General features: G+C 42.7%; 1 protein-coding gene across 11 annotated transcripts in view; it reads left to right on the top strand.

The window, feature by feature from the left end:
* Positions 1–23,583, top strand: part of tenm4 (teneurin transmembrane protein 4) — a 180,504-nt gene that overhangs the window by 129,834 nt on the left and 27,087 nt on the right. For 8 of the 11 annotated variants that reach the window (XM_089013414.1, XM_089013406.1, XM_089013404.1 and 5 more), the window contains 5 exons: positions 5,318–5,567; positions 6,259–6,279; positions 12,714–12,946; positions 15,851–16,005; positions 22,603–23,480. In XM_089013414.1, the coding sequence (XP_088869540.1) occupies positions 5,318–5,567; positions 6,259–6,279; positions 12,714–12,946; positions 15,851–16,005; positions 22,603–23,480 (1,537 nt within the window). The remainder of the gene's footprint in view (positions 1–5,317; positions 5,568–6,258; positions 6,280–12,713; positions 12,947–15,850; positions 16,006–22,602; positions 23,481–23,583) is intronic. The other 3 variants (XM_089013405.1, XM_089013409.1, XM_089013415.1) reach the window with 1 other exon arrangement.

Below are 23,583 nucleotides of genomic sequence, written 5' to 3' on the forward strand. Positions count from 1 at the left end.
ATATATATATATATATATATATATATATATATATATATATATATATATATATATATATATATATATATATATATATATATATATGTATATATATGTGTGTGTGTGTGTGTGTGTGTGTGTGTGTGTGTGTGTGTGTGTGTGCTAACCACTCTATATATATATATATATATATATATATATATATATATATATATATATATATATATATACACGCACACACACACAGTGGTACCTCGGTTCTCGATCGCCTCACTGTTCGAACAAATCGGTGTTCGAACAAATCGGTGTTCGAACAAAATATTCGAGATATTCTTGCTTCTGCGTTCGAACATCAATCGGTGTTCGAACGGCAATACGATGCGTGAGTGCGTACGCGAGGGTGAGGAGCTGAGCGGCGCACGGGTGTATCGCTCTGTTCGTGACCAACTGTTGTCTCTAGCGGACGTGCTGCGTTTTGCTCTAGCGTTTAATATAGGTTTAGAGTTTTAGCCCCTAATCATGCCTCCAAAGAAAGTAAGTGCTGCTTAAAGTGACATAAGAAAAGTAGTGCGTACAACTATTGCATTTAAGAAAGAAATAATCGCAAAATATGAAGGAGGTGTGCGAGTGTCTGATCTGGCGAGGGAATACAGCATGGCGAAATCTACGATCAGTACGATATTAAAGAATAAGGAGGCTGTGAAATCTAGTGATGTGACCGTGGGAGTGAGAGCAAGTGTCATTGGATAGATATTTTAAGAGAAAAGAACATCCTGTAGCTGAGTCATCCGTAGCTGTCACGTTCCGAGCGAGAGTGACGGCAGCTGACTCATCGGAACGTAGTGGAATGTTTGGGATCCCAAAGCAGACACGTACTACCCAAGCAGGATGTTTATTCACAAATAAAAGAAAACGCAGCGAGTAAGAAGGCAGGGGGTGATCCGACCCGCTTACTACGGCAAAAAGCAAATGGCACACGAGGGTGCAAAATTACGCAATCCTGGAAGATGACATAAATTTACGGTACGCGGAGAAAATACCTCGGACTGGATACACTCGCGCATCGAAGAAAGAGTCCAGGCACGGTGGCGAGTTGAGTCAATCATCCGGCATTGGCGAGGTGATCGCGAACTGTATAAATGCCCCGTGTCCGTGATTAGAGAATGACAGCGGGTGGAGAACGGCCGGGAGAGGCATATATATATATATATATATATATATATATATATATATATATATATATATATATATATATATATATATATACAGTAAAGTCTCATTATATCGATATCGGTTATATCGATAGTACCGCTTATTACGATACTATTTTCATTTCCCTTGCACATTTCTAGTCTTTTTATGTATAATTAGTACCGTTTAGTACGATACCCGATTATGACGATAATCCGGTTATTACGGTGCTCCTTTTCATCCCCCGCCGGCCATTTTTGTTGTTTATATCGATATATCCGTCGCGCCATTGGTCAACTTGGTCACGTGTCTTGTTACGTGAGCCGCCATCGGTCGTGCCATTGGTCGACTTGGTCACATGAGCCGCCATCGGTCGCGCTATTGGTCGACTTGGCCGTGTGACTTTGTCACGTGACACGCCATCGGTCGCGCCATTGGTCAACTTGGTCGTGTGTCTTGGTTACGTGTCACGCCATCAGTCGCGCCATTGGTCGACTTGGTCAGGTGACTTGGTTACGTGCCCAGCACCCGTGTAGCAGAGCCATTTTCATTTTCAGACGCTAGCTCGTGTGTAGCAGACGAGATTGAAGTGTTTGTGTTAAAAGGTAAAAATGGGAAGCAGAAGAAGATTGATGACTTTTTTAAATTGTATACATAATACAGTAAGATGTAAGCGTTGCAGTTTCCCTGTTGTGTATATGAATGCAATCGTTTTTTGCAACAACGTTTCTTGTTTTGTCTGCTGAAGCGCGATGATTTTGAAAATTATTAACATTCCATACTGTGTATTAAAGGACAGCCAATGTCACTTTTTATTCAAATGCAAATAAAAATGACTTCACGCCAAGACGTCTTGCATTGCTTGTGAATCCAAACAATGGTTTCAGATTCGGATAATATGCTTTCTTGTTACACATCCAGTTGTGAATATGTTTCAAATACACTGTAGTTCTGAAGATTAAAGCATACATGTTTACAATCATTAAAGAATTATATGTGCCATTTTGAGGCAACATTGGGGGAACATCTCTCACCCAAAAAAAAGGGAGCTAATGGCCAGCTCCGTTTCTTATATGGCGCTTGCCTGCCCTCTTTTGGCGGTTTTTGTTTAATGCAGTTCGGCGCAGGATCGGATATATCGATAGTCCCGGTTATATCGATATTTTTTCGGACTCCCTTGAATATCGATATAACGAGACTTTACTGTATATATATATATATATATATATATATATATATGTGTGTGTGTGTGTAGTCAAAACGTTTGGAAAAGCTTTTATTAGTCTCACACTGGAGAAATTTACATTTCACTGCAGCAAAGTGATGAAAGTAAGAGGAAAGGAAGAAGTACAAAAACAAAATACAGTACCTGCAGTAAAGGCATCCACTCTCGCTGCACCATCTTGATGTCAAAACAACAACAAAAAACTAAACAACAAATAATGTGACACAGCACTAAACACAGACAGTCGTTCAATCATAAGCACTTTCTGCACCCAGTTTGTTGTATAAAGCAGTTTTAGATAAAAGAGGAGCACATCAAAGCGTCCTTTTCACCAGTCGATCAGGGACGTCATGGTGAAATGTGCACATCAGCTACAAGCTAAATGTTGAAAGCAAACATGAAGCTATAGCACAGGGGTGGCCAACCAGTCAGAGACTAAGAGCCACATTTTTTTACTATGTTACTGCAAAGAACCACATCAAGATGGCAGCGCGTGAACACACAGCGGCTCCCCTCTCTCTCCCGGCAAATTGGCGTTTTTGTGTTTATTATGTTTGTTAAAGTAATTATAAGTGCCTTGCACGCTGGGTCCGAGAGCACAGTAATTTCATCTCTGCTGTATGTCATGCATATGAGCATATTCGACAATAACACTGACTTTGATAAACATGGGCACACATGAACACTCCATCGCACCATCCCTCACACACACAGACCTCTGCTCAGACAGATTTGTTATAAGTATCACCTTTTAAATACTCTTAAATTAATCTTATCCAGGGTGTCGCTGGTGACTTGCCCGCTGGCTTTTAGCAGAGTGGAAAAAAGTGTTAAATCTCCCTTTTGAATATGCGCCCTGAACAGCTTCAGTTTGTTGACAAACGCAAACACACTTTGCACCAAGTCAGGCAGAATGTTTGACTTACCCTGCAGGGTAAGGTTCAGTTTGTCCAAGTGACACAGCATGTCGACCAAAAAAGCCAGATCCATAATCCACTCGTGGTCCGAGAGCACGGGATGGTCCTTGTCTTTCTCTTCCATGAACAGTTTCACGACATCCAACAGCTCAAAAAAGCAAGAAAGTACTTTGCCTTTTGACAGCCACCTCACAGTGCAGTGCAGCGGCAGGTCACCTCGAAGCCCTTGGTCCAGCTCAGCGATGACATTCTTGAATTGTCTGTGGTGAAGCGCATGAGTGCGGATGTACTTGACGATTTGCATCACAGGCTTCATGACATTCTCTAAATTCAATTATTTAGACACGAGTTGCTCCCTGTGGATGATGCAGTGGAAAACTCCATTTCCAAAACTCGGGAAATGATTGGTCAGCTTTGTACGGCCCCACAAGCCCGTTCACAGATCCGATCATGGCAGGTGCTCCATCTGTGGCTATTGCAGTCAGTTTTGGTATGGGCAGATTTGCTTTTGCAAATTCAGACATCATTGTTTCCTTCACGTCTATGCCACGGGTTCTGTCTTTTAATGGCACAATATCAATGAGTTCTTCTTTGAGCACACAATTCTTTGTCACAGACCGTGCAAATATTGCCAACTGAGGCTTGTATGTCACAACTTTCATCCAATGCGACACTAAAATACTCACATGCTTGAAGGTCAGAGTGCAGCTGTGATTCAATAGCGGTGCTAATGTCTGAAATTCTGTGTTCAACAGTGTGGTGGGACAGTTGGACATCTGCTACCATTTGTTTTAGTTTGTTGTTTTCAGGAGACAAGATTTCAACAGCGTCACTGAGGCATTTCTTAATAAACTCCCCTTCGTTGTATGGCTTTTTAGACTGTTCCAAGCCAGTTGGTATGATGCAAGCGTTACAGTCTCTGGTTGCTTTGTAAATTTTCGGAAAAAAATTATCTGCTTTTCAGTCTTGTACTTGCCAAGTTCAGTCCCTTTGGGGAATTCTTGGTCAATGTTCGCGTGGAGTGAGCTGAAGTGGCGCTGAAGATTTGATGCTTTGAAATGCGCCAATGACGCCTGACATATAAGGCAGAATGGCTTGCCCTTACGCTCAACAAAAAACTCTCCAACTCTGTTAAAAACGTCCTGTGTTCGTCTTCATATTTTCATTTTGCTGTGCATTTTTTCCCTGCCATTTTGAGATCGAACTTGACGCAAATGAATTGTTTACGTCGTAAACAATTTGTGTCGAGTCTCTGACTGGTTGGCCACCCGTGGTTTACGACATAAATGATTGATTCACATTCGTCACATGGTCAGCTTGATACCGTAATTTCACAACTATCAGGCACTTAAAAGTCTTCATGACTCTCAGGTTCCCTTAAAAGTCTTAAATTTTCTCCAAAATGTGCAGCACGCGCTATGGTCGCGAAATTACGGTACATAGAGGATGAATGGCAGCGCCAGCACCAAACTTTTTTTATGCTTGTCATGTGGACGCCCCTTACGAGTCGGCCCCTTAAGAGCCGCGTGAAATCAGCCAAGGAGCCGCATGCAGCTCGGGAGCCGCGGGTTGGCCAGGCCTGCTGTAGCATATAATGATGAAAAGAGACTGTCTCACATCTCATCTCCTGTCCCACGTAAATTTGCTTCAAATCCAAGCCGCGATCGTTCCACATGCTGCACACATGGTGCTCTGCGCTGATGTTCCTTTGTTCTCATAGCGGGCTCCTCAAGCCATGCATCCATCCAGCCGCAGACTGTACAACAGCACCGACCTTTTCGCTGAACAAAGCGGGGCTGTAAAAATGCTGCCCATTACAGGCGCAAAAAAGCACAATCACCCCATAGCTGTCCAGCCATGATAGTCAAATGGCACTGGTATTCCTCCCAAATCAAGAACAGTGCTGGCATATTCGTGCTGCCGAAAAGGCACAACCGCTCAGTAGTCTCCTCCTTGATGAATATAGTAGGTCATCCATGCGTCCCTTCCACTGTGTCCCCACCAGGCATCCTCCACAAGGGCAACGGCGAAAACATTTTCATCTCACAGCAGCCGCCCATCATCGGGAGCGTGATGGGCAACGGTCGTCGCCGCAGCATCTCCTGCCCGAGCTGCAACGGCATGGCCGACGGCAACAAGCTGCTGGCCCCCGTGGCGCTGACGTGCGGCTCAGACGGGAGCCTCTACGTGGGCGACTTTAACTATGTGCGGCGGATCTACGCCACGGGCAACGTCACCAGCGTCCTGGAACTCAGGTAACGCCACGCCCGCCAGTACGCCAAACGTCCCAAAAAGAAACCCCAACGTCACGCTGAGTATCGTTTTGTCATCCGCTGGAGGGTCCACCAATGTCATTTTCTTTCGTTCATGGCCGTTCAGGAAAATCTCACACGGATAAGATGTTGGGGCTGATAGCGTGGAATTGAGTGCTGGATGTTCTGCCTTAATTGTACTCCAGAACAGAGCAGCATGTGCCAAAGTACTTTCAAAGGCTTAGTGGCCTCATTTATCAGCATTTCGCCTGAAAGTTTCGTCTTCTGTTTCCCAATGAACCCCTCGGAAGTGCCTTGAGTGCTTTGACATTTGTGCAGTGGCCCATTTTTCCACTTAAATTTTGTCATATAGCAAATCTGCCGCGTGTCAGTGTGCCGACTGATAATTGGGCACCCACTGTCACAAAAAAATGGCGGTCGATTGAGACGACCAAAAAGAGGCGCATCATTTTGAACCCGATCGTCTTCTCTTCTTGAGAAACAATAAATGTCTTTGTTAATTACTTGTCTGGTGAGTTTGGGGAGATACGATGTTCTGTTAGATTAATTCGAGCCAACTAACAAGTCTTTTTGGGTTATTTTTTTATTTTTTGGGGGTTGTTTTAAAGACTCTCTTTCTTAACAACTAACATTTATTGTCTGTCTTGTGCCCTTTGAATGCTGCTCTTGGCAGAAATAAAGACTTCCGACACAGGTAAGCCAAAGAGGACAACATAAAAAATATTTTTCTTCCCTTCCCTTCGCTTTTCCTCCCCTGTGGACCTTTGAACTTGATTCGAGCCCCCGCCTTCAAAGCGGAGATGGTACGCTGACTGGATGTTACTGCCTGTGTGGTTTACTGTGTGTCTTGCTCCAGCTTATAGCATTTCCATTTTTGAACCGCGTGTTATCTTGCACGCGCCTTAGCTTTGCATCTGCGTCTCCTGCTTTTGTGGCTAATAATTTTTTTAATATCGATAAAATTTCCTACATGAGTCGTTTAAACTGTTAACAGCTAATAATAATTATATTGGCTAATAATAATGGCAAAAATAAAGGATAAGAATAAATGCTGCAACATGCATCAGTGCATCAACACTGTAATTGTATGTTGATTTGCTAGCTTAGCGGCAACTTTATGCCGGTCACACATCAGCAAAACCGGAAATTGCTGATTTGAGCATTCCATTGGCGAGCTTTAACTGGACTCCCTTTTTATCGCAATGTTTATGAAGGTGTTATAAAAACCCAATGAAAACCTGTGCAGGGGGCGCAGCAAAAAAAAGGTTGCGCCGAACAAGAAGAACCTTTTTTTTCTATTCTCCTATCTTGTGAAGCAATAATGGAGATCTGCCATCTATCCATTCTCTACTGCTTATAAATCACGGGAGCAACAGCTTTACCAGGGATGCCCAGATTTCCCTCTCCCCAGCCACTTCTTCCAGTTCTTCACAGGGGATCTTGAGGTGATCCCAGGCAAACCGTGAAATATCATCTCCCTAGGGGGATGAGGTCTTTAGTGGTCATGTACAGAATTTGGATTTGTGAAATGGTTGCTCACAATAAGAATCATCTGAAGAATCTCCCCCCCCCAGTGCAGGGCAGCATCGAAATGAGCAGAGAATCCATCACGCTTAAAGGTACGAGTGCTTCAGTGGTGGGAAGGTGGTGGTGAGGCAGAGCCGTTTTTCCAGATACGGCAGGCACGTCTCAGGCGAAAGAGCTCCTGATTGATTTCCTCTCACGGGGTCATGACTTCGGCCAGCCAACATGTGGTCAAACAGGGAATGAAAAGCCCAATCGTGCCGGTCACTGGCCTCCATTTAGGAGGGGGGGAAATGTAGAGCACAATAGCAAACCCCCAGGGGCTCTCAATTGACTTTTGTGTCTCTCTCAGCAAGTGTGCTGTCTGAAATACAGTACAGTCTCGTTATATCGATAATCTCGGGAGTCGGAAAAAATATCGATATAACCGTACTATCGATATATCCAATCCTGCGCCGAACTTCATTAAAAGTCGGCAATACAGTGTATGGCATGTAATTTTCTCCTTGAATTCATTGATTGCGTATCTAGCATGCTTTTGTACTGTAGTGAAGTGAAAAATAAACGTCTGCATTAAATAAAAATGTCATTTATTATTTTTCTAACGCACTCTTGCAATAATGACTCTGAGTGGCACTCGACATTGTTCCATACACACAAGAGAAACCACGAACGCCAGCATGTACATATGAAAAACAGTGATTATTGCAAGCGATAACGATATCTGAATACAACACAAGTAAATACATGTATGGAAAACAAAAACTGCAACGTTTACATTACTTACATTGATAAAGTATTCTGCGGCACATCGAACTCTTTCGCGATGGAGGATTTGCCTCTTGTTGGATTGTCCTCCACAGCCACTATTGCCTTGTACTTCGTTCCGATATCACAATTCTTGCGTTTCCCCATGGTTGAAATCGGTGTTGAACAACTATACTGTGTATAAGAAGACTAGAGTATGTTTCAGATGCTATTGCAGCAGTAATGAAAGATGTGAGCTCTGCTACACCGATAGTGCTCGAACATGACAGTGCAAAACACGGAAGCTGGTCACGTGACTGGGGGATCTTTAATATGGCATGTAATTTTCTCATTTTTTAATGACTACAGGTATTTCTTTTCTAAAATTCAACCAATGCAAAATCCTTACGCTTCAGCAGACAAAACATAAACATTGTTGCAAAAAACATTGTTGCAAAAAACGATTGCATTCATATACATTACATAACACTGCAACAAAAACTGCAATGTTTACATTACTTATTCCGCAATACTGTACGTACTTGAAAAAAACGTGAAAAAATCTCCCATCTTCTTCTGCTTCCCCTTTTCACCTTTTAATACAAAAGATTCAATATTGTTTAAAATTTCTAAACAATGTGATGCATTTTCTCTCGACTCTAAGTAAGATTGTAATCCCATAACACTTTGCAACGCTTGTGTCTTCGTTGGAATAGGTGTGTATGAAGTTGGTTCTTCATCCTCATCATCCTCGTCATTCTGGGAATCTTCTGGGGCATATTTGGCTTGAATTTCTGCTGCGAGATCACAATTCTTACGTTTCCACATGGTTGAAATTGGTGTCGAAGATGCTATTGCAGCTCTGCTACACAGAGCAAGACACGAAAGCTGGTCACGTGACCAATTGTGTTGCTGATACAGATTTCGATAATGGTGGTACTGTATAGAAATCCCTAAGCAAATATCGATTCGGCTTAAGCTGCTTTTGTATCGATATAAACAGAGCAAAATGGCCGGCGGGAGATGAAAAAGGGCACCGTAGTTCCCGGATTATCGTAATAACCATGTATTGTACTAAACGGAACTAATTATACATAAAAAGACTAGAAATTTGCCGGGAAATGGAAATAGTATCGTAATAAGCAGTACTATAAATATAACCGATATCGATATCACGAGACTTTACTGTATCATTTTTTTTTCAATTGAAAATAACGACCCAAATATTCTGTTCGCCTTTCGACGACTTGATATGTTTGTTTCCAAGAATTCATACACTGTGATTCACAGCCTTTCAATGAACTTAAACAAATGTTGAGTTTATGGAGGTCAATTTATTGTCAAGAAATCGAATAATTTTGAAGTTTCAATTACTTTTGATTCGGAATTTTGACTCCATCATCCGGAAATTGATTGCCTCAAAGTCTACCACCAAGTTGTTAGCTGAAATTAACTGAATTAGATCGTTTTTTTTAGCTTCTGATAAGTGATCTGTCCTTATTTTTTCTTTTTGAGGTGGGGGAGGGGAGGGTGTAATTGTCGTGTATTTGTGATTGCCTTCCACTAATGGTTAAATGAGTCCAGAATTTTTAAGGATTTGATATGATCAAATTTTTTGGTGTTGTAATTTCATACAATTGTCATACAAACTGAAATGTTAGCGATGAATCAACAGCCAACACAAACGATCGTTGTGTAATGCTAAAGTTGAAGGATCGACCCCCCGGATCAATAACTACCTCGTACGCAGATCCGCAAGGCCAATTGTCCAAGTGCTGCCTCCGTCAATGAAAACACGAGCTGCACTTTCATCATCACAATGGGATCTTGCGCCGTCACCGTAATGAGAATTTTTCTTTTCAAGAATACAGTATTAGAGGGTCTTGATGGTGACCTTCTGTCACAATTTGCTAGATGGTGGAAGACCTAAAAAAAGCAAGCAGGAGAGAGTAGCAGAGTGTATTTGAAAAATTGTATTCAATAAAGTTGGCAGTAACAAAATCTAGAACGACAGTCATCAGAACAAAAATATCCAAAGTAACAAACAAAACCATTGCTGAAACATGACTGAAAATAAAGCAAACCAGACAAGACGAAACAAATAGGGTGAAACAAACAATGAGCCGACATTGAGTGGTCGTGCCGGAAATACTTTTAACTACCACTGACTAAAATGACCAATACCTGTGGGGCTGCAGGCCTACAGTGCCACTCGTTGGTCACAAACTAAAACGTAACACCTTCAAATCGATGCGGGGGTCTCTTGAATACGTGACATATTCATATGCGTTCACGGGTCTTGCGCCGGCCTGAAATAGGCAAATCACGTCCCTTTGTTCTTGCGAGCACATTTGCATGATAAAAAGGAGATTTATCCAGGAGGGAAAACAGCATGCGTCTGTATAGAAATCGCTGCCCGAGCTGCGCTTGCCGATACAGGACCGAGAGGAGGGTCGACCCGCCTCACCCAGCGTTCGTGTTCATTGACCCCCCGCTAAGAATGTCACCCTGCGCTCTCCCTCTATTTCTGCGGCAGCACGCGGCAAAATCTAATTATCTCCGACAAACTCGATGTTGTCCGTGAATATGGATGGCCGGAGTGAGCTCAAGGTCACCGGATAACGCTTCCTGATTTTGAAAGCGGCTGCTCTACATACGCCCCTGGAGCTGATAAGCTATCACCCGATTGCACCCGGCAACGAGGATGCGGTTATTGACGCAGGATACCGACCCACTCCACCTGTGGTGTTATTTCTTTACTTATTTACTTGTTTGTTTGTCACCCAAATGGCAGATTTTCAACATGGTCGAAGGTCATTTGTCCAATTAAATTAGTCGACAATCCCAACAAAGCTTTACCTTGTTGTGGCGTTCTCAGAAAGAGAGGGTTCTGGGAGCAGCGCTCACACATACACACCCACACACACACACACACACGAACACTGACACACACAATAAATACATAAACAGAAAAACGCACACATATAAACAAACAAATGAATGAATACATATGTAAATAAATACATGAATAAATACATACATAAATAGACAGACAGGCAGACACACTGACAGACAGATAGCTATATAGATAGCTAGCTCGCTAGGTAGATAAAGAGCGAGAGAGAGAGAGACAGACAGATAGATAAAAGCAGGAAACCTTAAAGGACAACCGACATCATTTTTTTGTTTCCTAACTGACATCAGAAAAACGTATATAGCATCTAAAATACCCAAAACACGCAGGATGTTATTTTTAGTCAAATGCAAAACACCAATAAAAATGACTTAAAGTGTCCAAAAACTACTTCAAATTGAACCCGGAAGTGGCCAGTTTCAGAAGGTCCCGCCCCCTTGTTCCTAGTGTAACACCAAGACGACTTGCCTTGCTCGAGAATCAAAACAATGGCTTCAGATTCGGAAAAGATGCTTTCTTGTCACTCATCAAGTTATGAATATGATTCAAATATTTCTGAAGAGGAAAGCATACATGTTTGCAATCGATTAAAGAATTTATTCTGCTCATTTTGATGTATCTGGAGAGAAATGTAGTGACAAACTCTTTAGTAGTCACAGTACCCAAAAAAAGGCAGAAGAGGGCGACAAAGCTCCGTGGAAATTGTCTCCTGGGACGTTTTGTAAGCGAAAATAAAATACACTGTACAAGTCTTGGCGCAACACACAACGGCTCACCATCGCGTTATTTATGTGTTTTCCTTCTAATTTCGCCATCAACACGGATCAACACGAAGTTTTCAGACCAAACAAAGTACCGCAAAATGCATTGAGGTGATGCAAGGTATGTCCTTTCTCCGTGATGGGGCTTTCCTTCAGTGACGTAGGGTGAGGACTCGTCACCAACTCAAAAACAAGACTTCCGGAATATTCAGCGAGAGTCTTAAAACGTAAAATATAGTTATATGCGGTGGAATCTTTATAAAATACGCTCAGTAGAAGTCATTTGGAGCGATTTTACAAATTATGGACACAACTTGTCCGGAGACGTCTGTTGTCCTTTAAGGTTAAAGACTGACTATTGTCAGTTGGTCCAGTCTGAATGACACCGGACTCCAATACACTGCCAACAACCCGATAAACTTGAGTTGTCTTTTTACGCTATAGACTCCATTGCCAAGATGCATCCAGGTTGCTGTTTGTATAGAGCACCAAAACACAAAATGCGATCCAAAACACCTCTGCTCGGCTTTACTAGTGTGGTAAAAAGCCCAAAATTGGAAAATGCTTCCCTGTGTTTTCCACAAAGAAATTCGGGTTTCGCGACCAAATTGTCCATTGAAATATTCGTCAACTGAAAGCTAAAAGTAAAACCAATTGCGAAAATGCTCTTGGAGCTGTGTTATGCGACTAACTGAGTTTGCCCACTATGTCATCCGTCGTCCATTTTCTAATTCCGTTTATCCTCACGGGGGGTTAGCAGCGTGTTGTCATCAGAAAATCGGTTTCCAGCCAATCACAAGGCACACAAAGACGAACGCAAAAAAAGATCAAATTGCTGCAACTGATTTTGCAGGTTAGTTTCTGTTCAAATATGTCAAAAATGATCAAGTCCACTTTTGGCAATCGTTGTTGTTGCTGAGACCGCTATTTTAATATCGCAGAGAAATTACGGGTCAGGGAAAGTGTCATCACGAGCATTTCTCTCCAGTCGGTTCTGCCGCATCTCGTGTGCAATTGGAACAATTTTCAATATCGACTTCGATCTTCTGCACTTTTCTCATAACCATTTTTTGTAACCCGCTTTGCTTTTCATCTCACTGTCTTTTCTTTTTCCTTCTAAACAGCTTTTCCTCGACCTTTTTAATTGTCTCTCACATTTTGTTTCTTCACCTTTGCCAACAGCAACAGCCCGGCCCACAAGTACTACTTGGCCAGCAGCCCGGTGAACGGCGCTGTGTACCTGTCGGACACCAGCAGTCGCAAGGTGTTCAAGGTCAAGTCGTTGAACGCGCCTAAGGACGTGGCCAAGAATCTGGAGCTGGTAGCGGGCACTGGAGACCAGTGCCTGCCCTACGACGATGCGCGCTGTGGGGACGGAGGCAAGGCCGCCGAGGCCATGCTCACCAACCCCAGAGGTGAGGGCGAACGACTCTCCGGCTGCGTGTTTACACACGGGATGCAATTGTTCCAAATACTCATTAGCGTTAGCATAAAAGATTCTGCAAGGAAGCACACACGTGGCAGGAAAAGCTGACTAGAACATCTCAGGAGCTTTAGTTGGGGTTACTCAAGATCACATTGTGTGCTGACTCCCATTTAACATGATATGGTTGAATGCGATTGGTGGTTGATTACAAATACCCCAGTTTTAAGAGGGGTGTGCACATTGTGCAACCACTGTCATGTTTTTTGTTTTTTTCTGTTGAGCTGCCTCACAAATAAGGAAAAAAATATTTGGTGATCATCAAATGCTGCATTTCAATTTATCTGATGTTTTTTCTCTTCCGTGTGCAGCGTACAAAAACAAACGGTGAAATATAACACATCAGTCGTATTTTTGTTGTTGTTGTTTTATTTTACCAGGATAAATTATTATCTGACGATTATTATTTTGATTTCCTATCTCGCCCCAGCGTCATCCCCCCCCCCCCCCCCCCGCTTTCCCAGTTCTCTATATTTGGATGAGGCGTTAAGTCATTTGATCACATGCTTGTGCACCTTTTGTTCTCCGCCGGCGTGACAGTGTGATTCATATGTGCTGAAATCTTGTTGGCAGAAAAGAAGTGTTTAAAAAAAGATTAAACTAAGACACACAAACACACACACACACACACACACATGCACACCCACACAAACACACTTTGAAAACGACACATTTTGTCACCAACACTGAAATATTGTGACAGGCTGCGATGACACAGAAGAAATCGCGCACGCAAAATCAAAGGTAGATGCTAACGTCGCCTGCGTATTTCTTGTCGTCTGTTATAGGAAGAAGGAAGGGACGTCGATAAATTCATTAAAAACAAACTGAAAAGATGACTGTAGTCAGTGTGCTACAAAAAAGAAATCAAACTCTCGCAGGATAAATTAAGCCTGACAGGTAAAAAGAGAAAAAATGTTGCAATTAAAGATACATCAATTAATATGATGAGAGAGATTGTTTAGCGAGGCGGATGCCAGTTGCACTATTTGTTACAAAAAAGATTATTTGGTCGATGAAGTTGGGAATAAAAAAAGAAAAGAAAAACTACAACAAAGACAAAAATTGGTAAAAATATGTTATGATTTTTTTGTTTCGGTGGGTCGGTGCAATGCCAACACTTTATCTTACAACAGTGTCTGAAACTCATGACAAAAAGTTAGCGGACACCCGGGCAGACAACTCTGAAAAGTTGCATGCCCGGCCATAAAGTTGCCTGCCTCGTTTTTCACGACTTGAAACACAATAAGACGACTTATCGCAAAAAAAAAACATTGTTTTGAAGTATAAAGGATTTTTTTTAATTAAGGAAGTACCTACCACAAATTCTCCCTTGCTTAATTTATGGTAAATTTCCCTTACTGAAGATTTTGCTCCAGTTGTCGTTTGTCATAATGGTGCACAATGCAATGTTTGCATTGCGTTGTCTGCTCAAAGCAACGTGGACTCCTCTTTCTAAGCGACTTTCAAAATTCAAAATTCCGAAGCACGAAACAGGCGTCTGATTGGCTGCCAATCAGAAGCCTGTTTCGTGCTTCTGACTATACCGTGACTGAAAAGTGTACTTGAAAGTTTTGAAAGCTTAGAAAGAGGAGTCCATGTGGCTTGTAGCGGCTTGCTTGTAGCTTTTGCTTTATTGAATAAAACAAATTTTTCATTTGAAAATAATCTTTTTTTTTTTTGAAGAAGAAGAAGAACTTGTCGGCCACCTGGGCTAAGACGTTTTGAAAGTTGTACGCCCGACGTAAAAGTTGTACTCCCTGGGCCTCCGGGCAGACGTTATTTCAAACACTGCTTACAATATGTTTTTCGAAAATGGCACATTTTTGCCAATTTTGTAGGTCCTAAAATTATTATCCGTAATATTGGAAATTAATAATAGTAATAATTTTAAAAATCACAACATTTTTAATAGGAAAAATTTCACAACAAAAATTCAAATGTCACATCAAAATGATCATGGCATTTACATGCCCAATTTGTTACAGCTGCAACAGTTGTGAAAAACGCGATATCAATCAAGTTGCATTGTGGAGGATCATTTTTATTTAATAATCATAATTTAATCGAATTAGCTTTTGTTAGTCTCGCAGTGGAGAAATTTACATTTCACAGCAGCAAAGAGGTGAGAGTAAAAGAAAAGGAAAGGAAGAAGTATTAAAACAAAATACAGGAACTGCTGTAAAGGCAGCCACTCTCGCAGCACCATCTCTAAGTCAAAACAACAACAAAAAACCAAAATAGCAAATAATGTGACACAACACAAAAGACAGACGGTCATTCAAATTTAAGCACATTCTGTACCTTCTTTGTTGTATGAAGCAGTTCTAGATAAAGGAGGAGGCGATCTTTTTTATTTTGTTATGCTTAGAATATCTTGTTTTCTATCCTTTCACCCCCACCCCAACCCCATCCCTTTTCAATTGCTGCTGTGGACTGCAAATTTCCCCATTGTGGGACGAATAAAGGTATTCTGATTCTGATCAAAGCGTCATTTTCACCAGTGGATCAGGGACATCATGGTTAAATGTGCACGTCTACTAAAAGCTAAATGTTGAATGCAAACACAAAGCTGTAGCATCCATTAATGAAGAGAGATTGTCTCACATCTCCTGTCCCACGTAAATCCGCTTCAATTCGAAGCCGCGACAGTTTGACATACACATTGGCACTCTGTGCTGACGCTCCTTTCTTCTCATCTCATAACATTAATAATTATACATGAGATGATCAAATCAATTGGAGGTCTGCTCTTTCCATTGGAAATTGTAATATGACATATGTCAAGGTTATCATGGTCTCTACTGACTACTGCACTCCATATTATGTTTCTTAGGCATCACAGTGGATAAGTACGGCATTGTCTTCTTTGTGGACGGCACCATGATTCGCCGGGTGGACCAGAACGGCATCATCTCCACCCTCCTGGGCTTCAACGACCTCACCTCCGCGCGACCCCTCAGCTGCGACTCCGTCATGGACATCGCTCAGGTACCACGGCACCCCCCCCCTCAATTGCCCTCCGCCCTCGCCATCTGAGCGGAATTAACCCAGGATGCGCGCTGACCTTATGCCGTCGGCGGTAGCTATAGGATGAGCTTGAACTTTAACCCCCCCTCCCGTACGCTCGCCATTCACGCACGCGCGTCCACTCAGGCACGAGCGCATATGGACCACTCGCACTCGTCTCCTCCCTTAAAAGCGCCCCAGGCAAGGACACCGGAGCGTTCGGGAGAGCATAATTGCGGTGGGGAGAAAACTCAAGTGATCCGGTTGCACAAGTGTGCACCCCCTCTCCAAAATGGGGTTGAAAATGAAGCCATCACATTCAAAGGGGGGTCAATACACCAATCCCAATGCTTCTCATGAAGCCTCATGAATTTCAGATGTTTTAGGAATCTTTACTTGCCATTGTTTTGCTTTCTCATATAACCGAAAATGCTTTTGCGCAAACAAAACCAAGTAGTGCCCTCTAAGTGACTTTGTATTCTTAGTGTGTCAATGAGAAGGTTTCTTCAGCCGTCACCTGTACACATTTGAAGGTTTCGGACGTTTCGCCTCCTATCCAAGAGGCTTCGTCAGCAAACTAAAGTCTGACTGGTCGTATCGGCCCTAGCGCCGGACACAGCTATGATATCATAGCTGTGTCCGGCGCCGCCATGGCTGGACATTAGGGATATATAAATAGGGCCGATACGACCAGTCAGACATTAGTTCGCTGATGAAGCCTCTTGGATAGGAGGCGAAACGTCCGAAACCTTCAAATTTGTACAGATGACGGCTGAAGAAACCTTCTCATCGATGGACCACTCCTGTACGACTGAGAGCTTACACAGACGTATTCTTAGTGTGACAAATCACATATGAGAGATTAGGATGGGTGAAAGGATCCATCAAAAATCATTATAGAATTGATTTAACTTCTTTAAAAAATATTTTTTTAAAGATTTTTTAAGCATTTTTCTGTTTTTGTTTTAATCATCGCACATCATCCGAACTGCTATCCATTCACGTGAGCAAGACGGGGAGATAAAGAAAAAGCACAAATGTCACAGATGGAGACTCCTGACAAGAACTGGAGTCCCGCATGATAAACGGCTTGCGAGGCCCCGGCCAAAGACGCTCAGTCGCTAAAAAGCAATCATTAAAAATTCATGTGGGCGGCTTCAAACACTCACAGAGCCCCCTCACTTAACATCAGCGCTTCTCTGGAGGAGACTCGTACATTATTACCTCCACCACGTGAAATGAGCTCGATGTTGGTGAATTAGTCGGACTCCTTGTCCTTTGGCTGCAAACTACAAACGATGCGGCATTTTCTTTGCGTGCATCTTATCGTATTTTATTCTGATAAAATGTTGAAGTTTAAGGATTCATTGCTATTTCCCGCACGATAAGGTGCCTCATAGTATAAGGCATCTTAAATGTTTTAATTGTCTTAATGTACCGCGTTGAAAGGTGCATAGAATGAAATCTAAAAAAAGGGAGGGCAGCAGTTGCATTATACATTTACTAGACACTAAAGACAATACAATGCAGCTTTAATTATATCCCATTTTTACAGCTGCTGCAGCTGACGGAACTTTGAGAATACTACGTCCAAGAAATCAGAATATTGATCCACATGTATAACGTGCATCGGATGATAACGCGCAAGGTCGGGAAAATGCTTATAAATGTGCCTTATCGTGCGGAAAATACGGTGACAATTATTTTGGTCAGCGATTCATTGCTCGCGAACGGTGTTTACTCCAGTTCATCCCAATGCCCCAAATTTTGGCCAGTCATGACCATCCAATCGCAAATAGAAGTGAGATCACTTTGAGGGCAATCGGCTCCTGTGTCGATGACGATTGTTGAACCAAGAAAGCAGAAAGAACAAAGCATGTGAGCCTGCTCAAGCGTCTTATGTTTGTTCAAACTGGTTTTAGCGGCTCCAATTTGGCTTTAATGTCCTTAAACGGTGGAATGCTGCGGCACCCTGCCGGGTTCTGACTTCATGCGGAGGAAAAAGAAATGCCACGCCGGCGTTGCCATTCGATGTACTTTTCAGACGGCGACTTGAAATGATGACATTTCACACTCGTCTGCCAGCGGACGACATGCTGATGCCAGTAAAGAGGAGACATGATTGTTACTTGACAATGTTCTGAAGTAAAAATAGGCAAAAAAAAAGAGAGCTGGATTTCTCTCGTGGTAGCCATGTTTTTTTTTTTTTTTTCAAAGTTGGGAGTCAGTCACGTTCGTAAAGTCTTAATTTTCCAAATGTCAACTCAAGCTCCAACTGAATTTTAAGTCATTTAAAGCATTGCTTGGAATTTACAAGCCGTCAGTTGCGTGCATCTTCATGATAAAACATTTGAATATTAACGTCTGTGTAAGCTCTCAGTCGTACAGGAGTGGTCCATCGATGAGAAGGTTTCTTCAGCCGTCATCTGTACAAATTTGAAGGTTTCGGTCGTTTCGCCTCCTATCCAAGAGGCTTCGTCAGCGAACTAAAGTCTGACTGGTCGTATCGGCCCTATTTATTACATTACATTAGGGATATATAAATAGGGCCGATACGACCAGTCAGACTTTAGTTCGCTGACGAAGCCTCTTGGATAGGAGGCGAAACGTCCGAAACCTTCAAATTTGTACAGATGACGGCTGAAGAAACCTTCTCATCGATTTGAATATTAATTTGACACTTTGCGTGCGCCTAATTTTTGTGGATTTCCATTCTTTCCGATTCAGCTGGATTACGATCCAGATTCGATTTGACAAAATTCGGCTTGATTAATTCATTCACTGCCAGACAATATGCTAAAACGTGTCCACTCCAGTGCCAGGGTTTTTGTCATTTTCACTCAAATTGCAGGACCCGCAGAATATTGAGTTTTTGGACTACATAAACATTCAATACAGCGTTAGAAACCTTAGACTCTCTTCTTCTCTTCTTCAGAAAAATAGTTAACTCCTTAGTAATATGGGTCTGGACTAATATTAGGTGGAAGTGGGAGCGGCTGTACAAAAGGCAAATGATGCCCCCTCATAGGAGGGAAAAGCATTGCCAGAGGTCTGACCAGCGCTCCCTGCCATTCCCGAATTTCCATTCCTGGGTCTGAAAATATTGGAGCTTGAAATGGGGGTGGCTATACAAAAAACAATGCAATACATACATATTGGTTGATTTTGTGCTTTAACTACAGCTGAAGCTGTAACAAAGTGCTGACATGGACAATAGGCAAATGCTGTCCCTTCGTGGAAAGGGAAAACAATTGCCAGAAGTCTGACCAGCGCTTTATCGGCACAACACGAAAAACAAAAACCCGAAAAATTTGGAAATGGCGCTCAACGTCACACTTTTCAATTCCCAAATACATTCGGGAATGGCAGCGAATGACTTAATATAATCACAACAAATATTTGCCTGGACTGGTTTTCATTTTGAAAAAACACAATTAGCTGAAGTCCACAAGTTGCTTCCTGATCACAATGAGGCTAACTCTTAATTTTAAAAGAAAATCGACTTGACTCTCAAAAACATGAAACATAAAATTGCATGAATGCAGTCTATAAACATATGCAATAACTCCAAAATGACAAAAAGTATAGTAAAACCACAGAAACGGTTAGTTGTCAAAAACTCAATTTCAGGAGAGTTAAAGAAAAGTGTGTTTTTATTGCAATTTAACACTCTCAAGGCCCAGAGGGCAAAGTTATTTTGGAACCTGATTGTCCTCCTTGCCTGGCGTTTTTTCCATTTTTTGAAAGTTAAACATCATATTGGCTGTGTCTCATATGTTTCACAATTGTATCCAAAAGAGAATTCCTTCAGTCCAAATTTAAGCACCTTTGGCCCTCCCCTCCATGATAATTTTTCTTCATGTGGTCGGCCTCTGCACTCGGCGTTGGCGCATTCTGGTGGGTGGCCAGGGTTCTGCGCTCCACACACACACGCACAAACAAACACACGGCCTCATAAATCTTTCAAAAGCATAATAAACAGCCTAAAAATGCCAGTCAGTGGTCGTTCACACCGAGTCTCATCAATACCCAGGCAAAGTTGCGTTTTAGGTCAATTTTTGACAAGCAGGCCCCAAGTACTGAACTTGGGGACTTGGTTTTGACTCCACCTCTGCCAAAATGTTTCCCATAGTCGAGACGTCTTGCCACTCGGCCTCGTGTAATATTGAACTGGCAGTGCTGACAAGAAATTGGTTTTACGGAATTGAAAGACCCCCCCGATCCCTCTTGTATGAAGGAAATGCATTTGCGGAACGCCGCCAGGCTCGTGGGCCATGTTACACACGGCCCACGACTATGCTCCATTATGGGGGTGGGGTAAGGGGGTGTCGCCTCCCCTTTGAGCGGGATGTGCTGTTTTTTTTCAATCAAAAGCGGACAAGTACGCCACTCCAACTGAGTGGCGTGAGGAGTCAAAAAGCGTAACCAATAACGTTGGACAGTCGGAGATGACTTTTTTTTGGTCGTTGACTACCCACAGTTGGCCGTCAAATGAGGAAAAAGAACGGGAAGGGATAAAGGTGGAAATATGGTGGGCAATCTTCTACTTGAAAGCTGATAACAAGCTCTTCCGTGGATTGGATGTCGTTACCGCAGATGTTGGGTGTCCTTGAATGACTTTGACAATCCACCCGTCATTTATTTTTAAAGCACACGCAACACACTTTTTGGCCAAACTGGATTCCATCATGTTGGTTGACCTGAAGTTTACCATTGAAGTTTATTTTTTACATTTTTTTATTTTTTTTATGAAGTCAAAGTCCTTCGCAAAATTGTCCTACGCGTTTGGGAATAAATCGTTATTTTATATCCTCATTTTGTGCAATGTTGTAATATTCTCTATTAAGATAAATGAGGCATGCTGAATGTTAAGCGGATCTGGCATCACAGCCACAACGCTACATATGGTCCTTTGACAGCAATAAAAAACTAGTTCTTATACAATGCTGCGAGAAGCGATTTGCTCTCTGTGCTCCGGCAAACAAACATCCTACTTGTTTAATCCTAACAAGAAGGGCCATCTCGATTATTCTACCAAATGTATGCTGCCACCGTAGGGGTCCCAGCCATAGAATTAAAAAAAAGGTCTGGCGGTCGTGGTCGTAAGTACGGTGGTCGTAACTCACGCCGGTCGTAAATCGGTTACCTATATACGTATATAAACACACACACACACACACACACACACACACACACACACACATATATATATATATATATATATATATATATATATATATATATATATATATATATATATATATATATATATATATATGTGTGTGTGTTTTTTTATATATATGCGTTTTTTACCATTGAAGTTTATTTTTTACATTTTTTTATTTTTTTTATGAAGTCAAAGTCCTTCGCAAAATTGTCCTACGCGTTTGGGAATAAATCGTATGTGTGTGTGTGTGTGTGTGTGTGTGTGTGTGTGTGTGTGTGTGTGTGTGTGTGTGTGTGTGTGTGTGTGTGTGTGTGTGTGTGTGTGTGTGTGTTTATATACGTATATAGGTAACCGATTTACGACCGGCGTGAGTTACGATCGTTATATCGATATTCTCGGGAGTCCGAAAAAATATCGATATAACCGGGACTATCGATATACCGACCCTGCGCGCATGTAATTTTCTCCTTGCGTTCATAGAAATAGTATCGTAATAAGCGGTACTATCGATATAACCGATATCGATATAACGAGACTTTACTGTATATATATATTTTTTTTTCTCTCTTTCATTTACTCAAGTCATCTCAACGTAACCTTGGGTCTTTGTTTCCGAGGTTGTTGTCACGTCTTTGAGCTTCAAAAGCACAAAAGAATAATTAATTTCTCTCATTTCCACCAAACACACTTGCTCATCAACGCCTTTGTCTCATCACTTTTTTTTCTTTTTTTTGTTAATCAATCTCCTATTGAAATACGAGAGTTGATGTTAATGAAGAGCATTGATTGCGTTGTCAATGGAACAATCGGACTTGGAGTTGATGAGTGGAGGTGACGAGGATGCAGTATTTCTGATTGTTTAAAAAAAAGCTGTGGTTTATCTGATCTTTAGCACTCCTCATACCGCTTTTTTTCCCAGCCGTGATTGATGACTATCTTTGGATCAGACCATACAAAGAGCATGCTTCTGCTTTCAACGCTACACTCGGCACCGCGTTCGCCCTTATCAGATGATTTTGGGTGGAGGGGGTTGTTTCTTTTTTTTTTCCTCAACACTGAATCTATATCAGTCGTCGATGTCATACTGTACTTTATTGTTTATTTGAGGTCCAGCAAATATTCTAATATTTCAAAAATTGTTTTTATTTTAATCAAACAATACGATTTGGTTTGGTTCAGAAGTCATTTTAGAGTCCGCATTCCTGAACTCTTTCCTCAACCCTTTGGTTTTTGTGGTATTTGTGTGCACCAAAAACACAAATAGTGAAGTAGCAAAGTATGGTTTTCATGCTATTAGCCTAGTTACTGCTAGTTACCCACTGAATTATTAATGAGATCCAAAGATCCAGAATATCGGAATTCTTTGGCGGTTTCTTCTTCAGCAAGCCCCCTGATGTTTTGCCCTTTTGTAGGTTCGCCTGGAGTGGCCCACTGACCTCGCGGTGAGCCCCCTGGACAACTCTTTGTACGTCCTGGACAACAACGTGGTGCTCCAGATCTCGGAGAACCACCAAGTGCGCATTGTGGCAGGCAGGCCCATGCACTGCCAAGTTCCCGGCATCGACCACTTTCTCATGAGCAAGGTGGCCGTCCACGCTACCTTGGAGTCTGCCAACACGCTGGCCGTGTCCCACAATGGCGCGCTGTACATCGCTGAGTCGGACGAGAAGAAGATCAACCGGGTGCGGCGCGTGTCCACCAACGGCGAGATCTCTCTGGTGGCAGGGGCGCCAAGTGGCTGCGACTGCAAGAACGACGCTAACTGCGACTGCTACTCCGGCGACGAGGGCTATGCAAAGGACGCCAAACTCAACGCACCCTCCTCCTTGGCGGTGTGCCCGGACGGGGAGCTTTACATCGCCGATTTGGGCAACATCCGCATCCGCTTCGTGCGCAAGAACAAGCCGTACCTGAGCCCGCTCAACATGTACGAAGTGTCGTCGCCCATCGACGACGAGCTCTACCTGTTTGATGCAAACGGCAGCCACGTGTTCACCCAGAGCCTGACCACCGGCGACCACTTGTACAACCTGACCTACACAGGGGCCGGTGAGCTGAGCACCATTACGGACAAGAACAAGAACGTGGTGACCGTCCGGCGGGACACCACCGGGCTGCCCCTGTGGATCATGACCCCCGACGGGCAGACCTTTTGGTTCACGGTGGGCACCAACGACGCTCTGAAAAGCGTGGCAGCGCAGGGACAGGTGCTCGCCGTCATGACGTATCATGGGAGCTCCGGGTTGCTGGCGACCAAGACCGACGAGAACGGGTGGACCACTTTCTATGAGTGAGTAGCGTGGGGCGGGGTTGTCAGATGTTTTGGGCGGTTTTGAGTCATAATGTTGACTTGTATTGTTACCATGCAGATGAGAAATCGAGTTGAACACAAT

The sequence above is a fragment of the Hippocampus bargibanti genome, linkage group LG14 (assembly GCF_051943395.1).
Source record: "Hippocampus bargibanti isolate YZ-2025 linkage group LG14, ASM5194339v1, whole genome shotgun sequence".
In the NCBI taxonomy this organism is placed as follows: Eukaryota; Metazoa; Chordata; class Actinopteri; order Syngnathiformes; family Syngnathidae; genus Hippocampus; species Hippocampus bargibanti.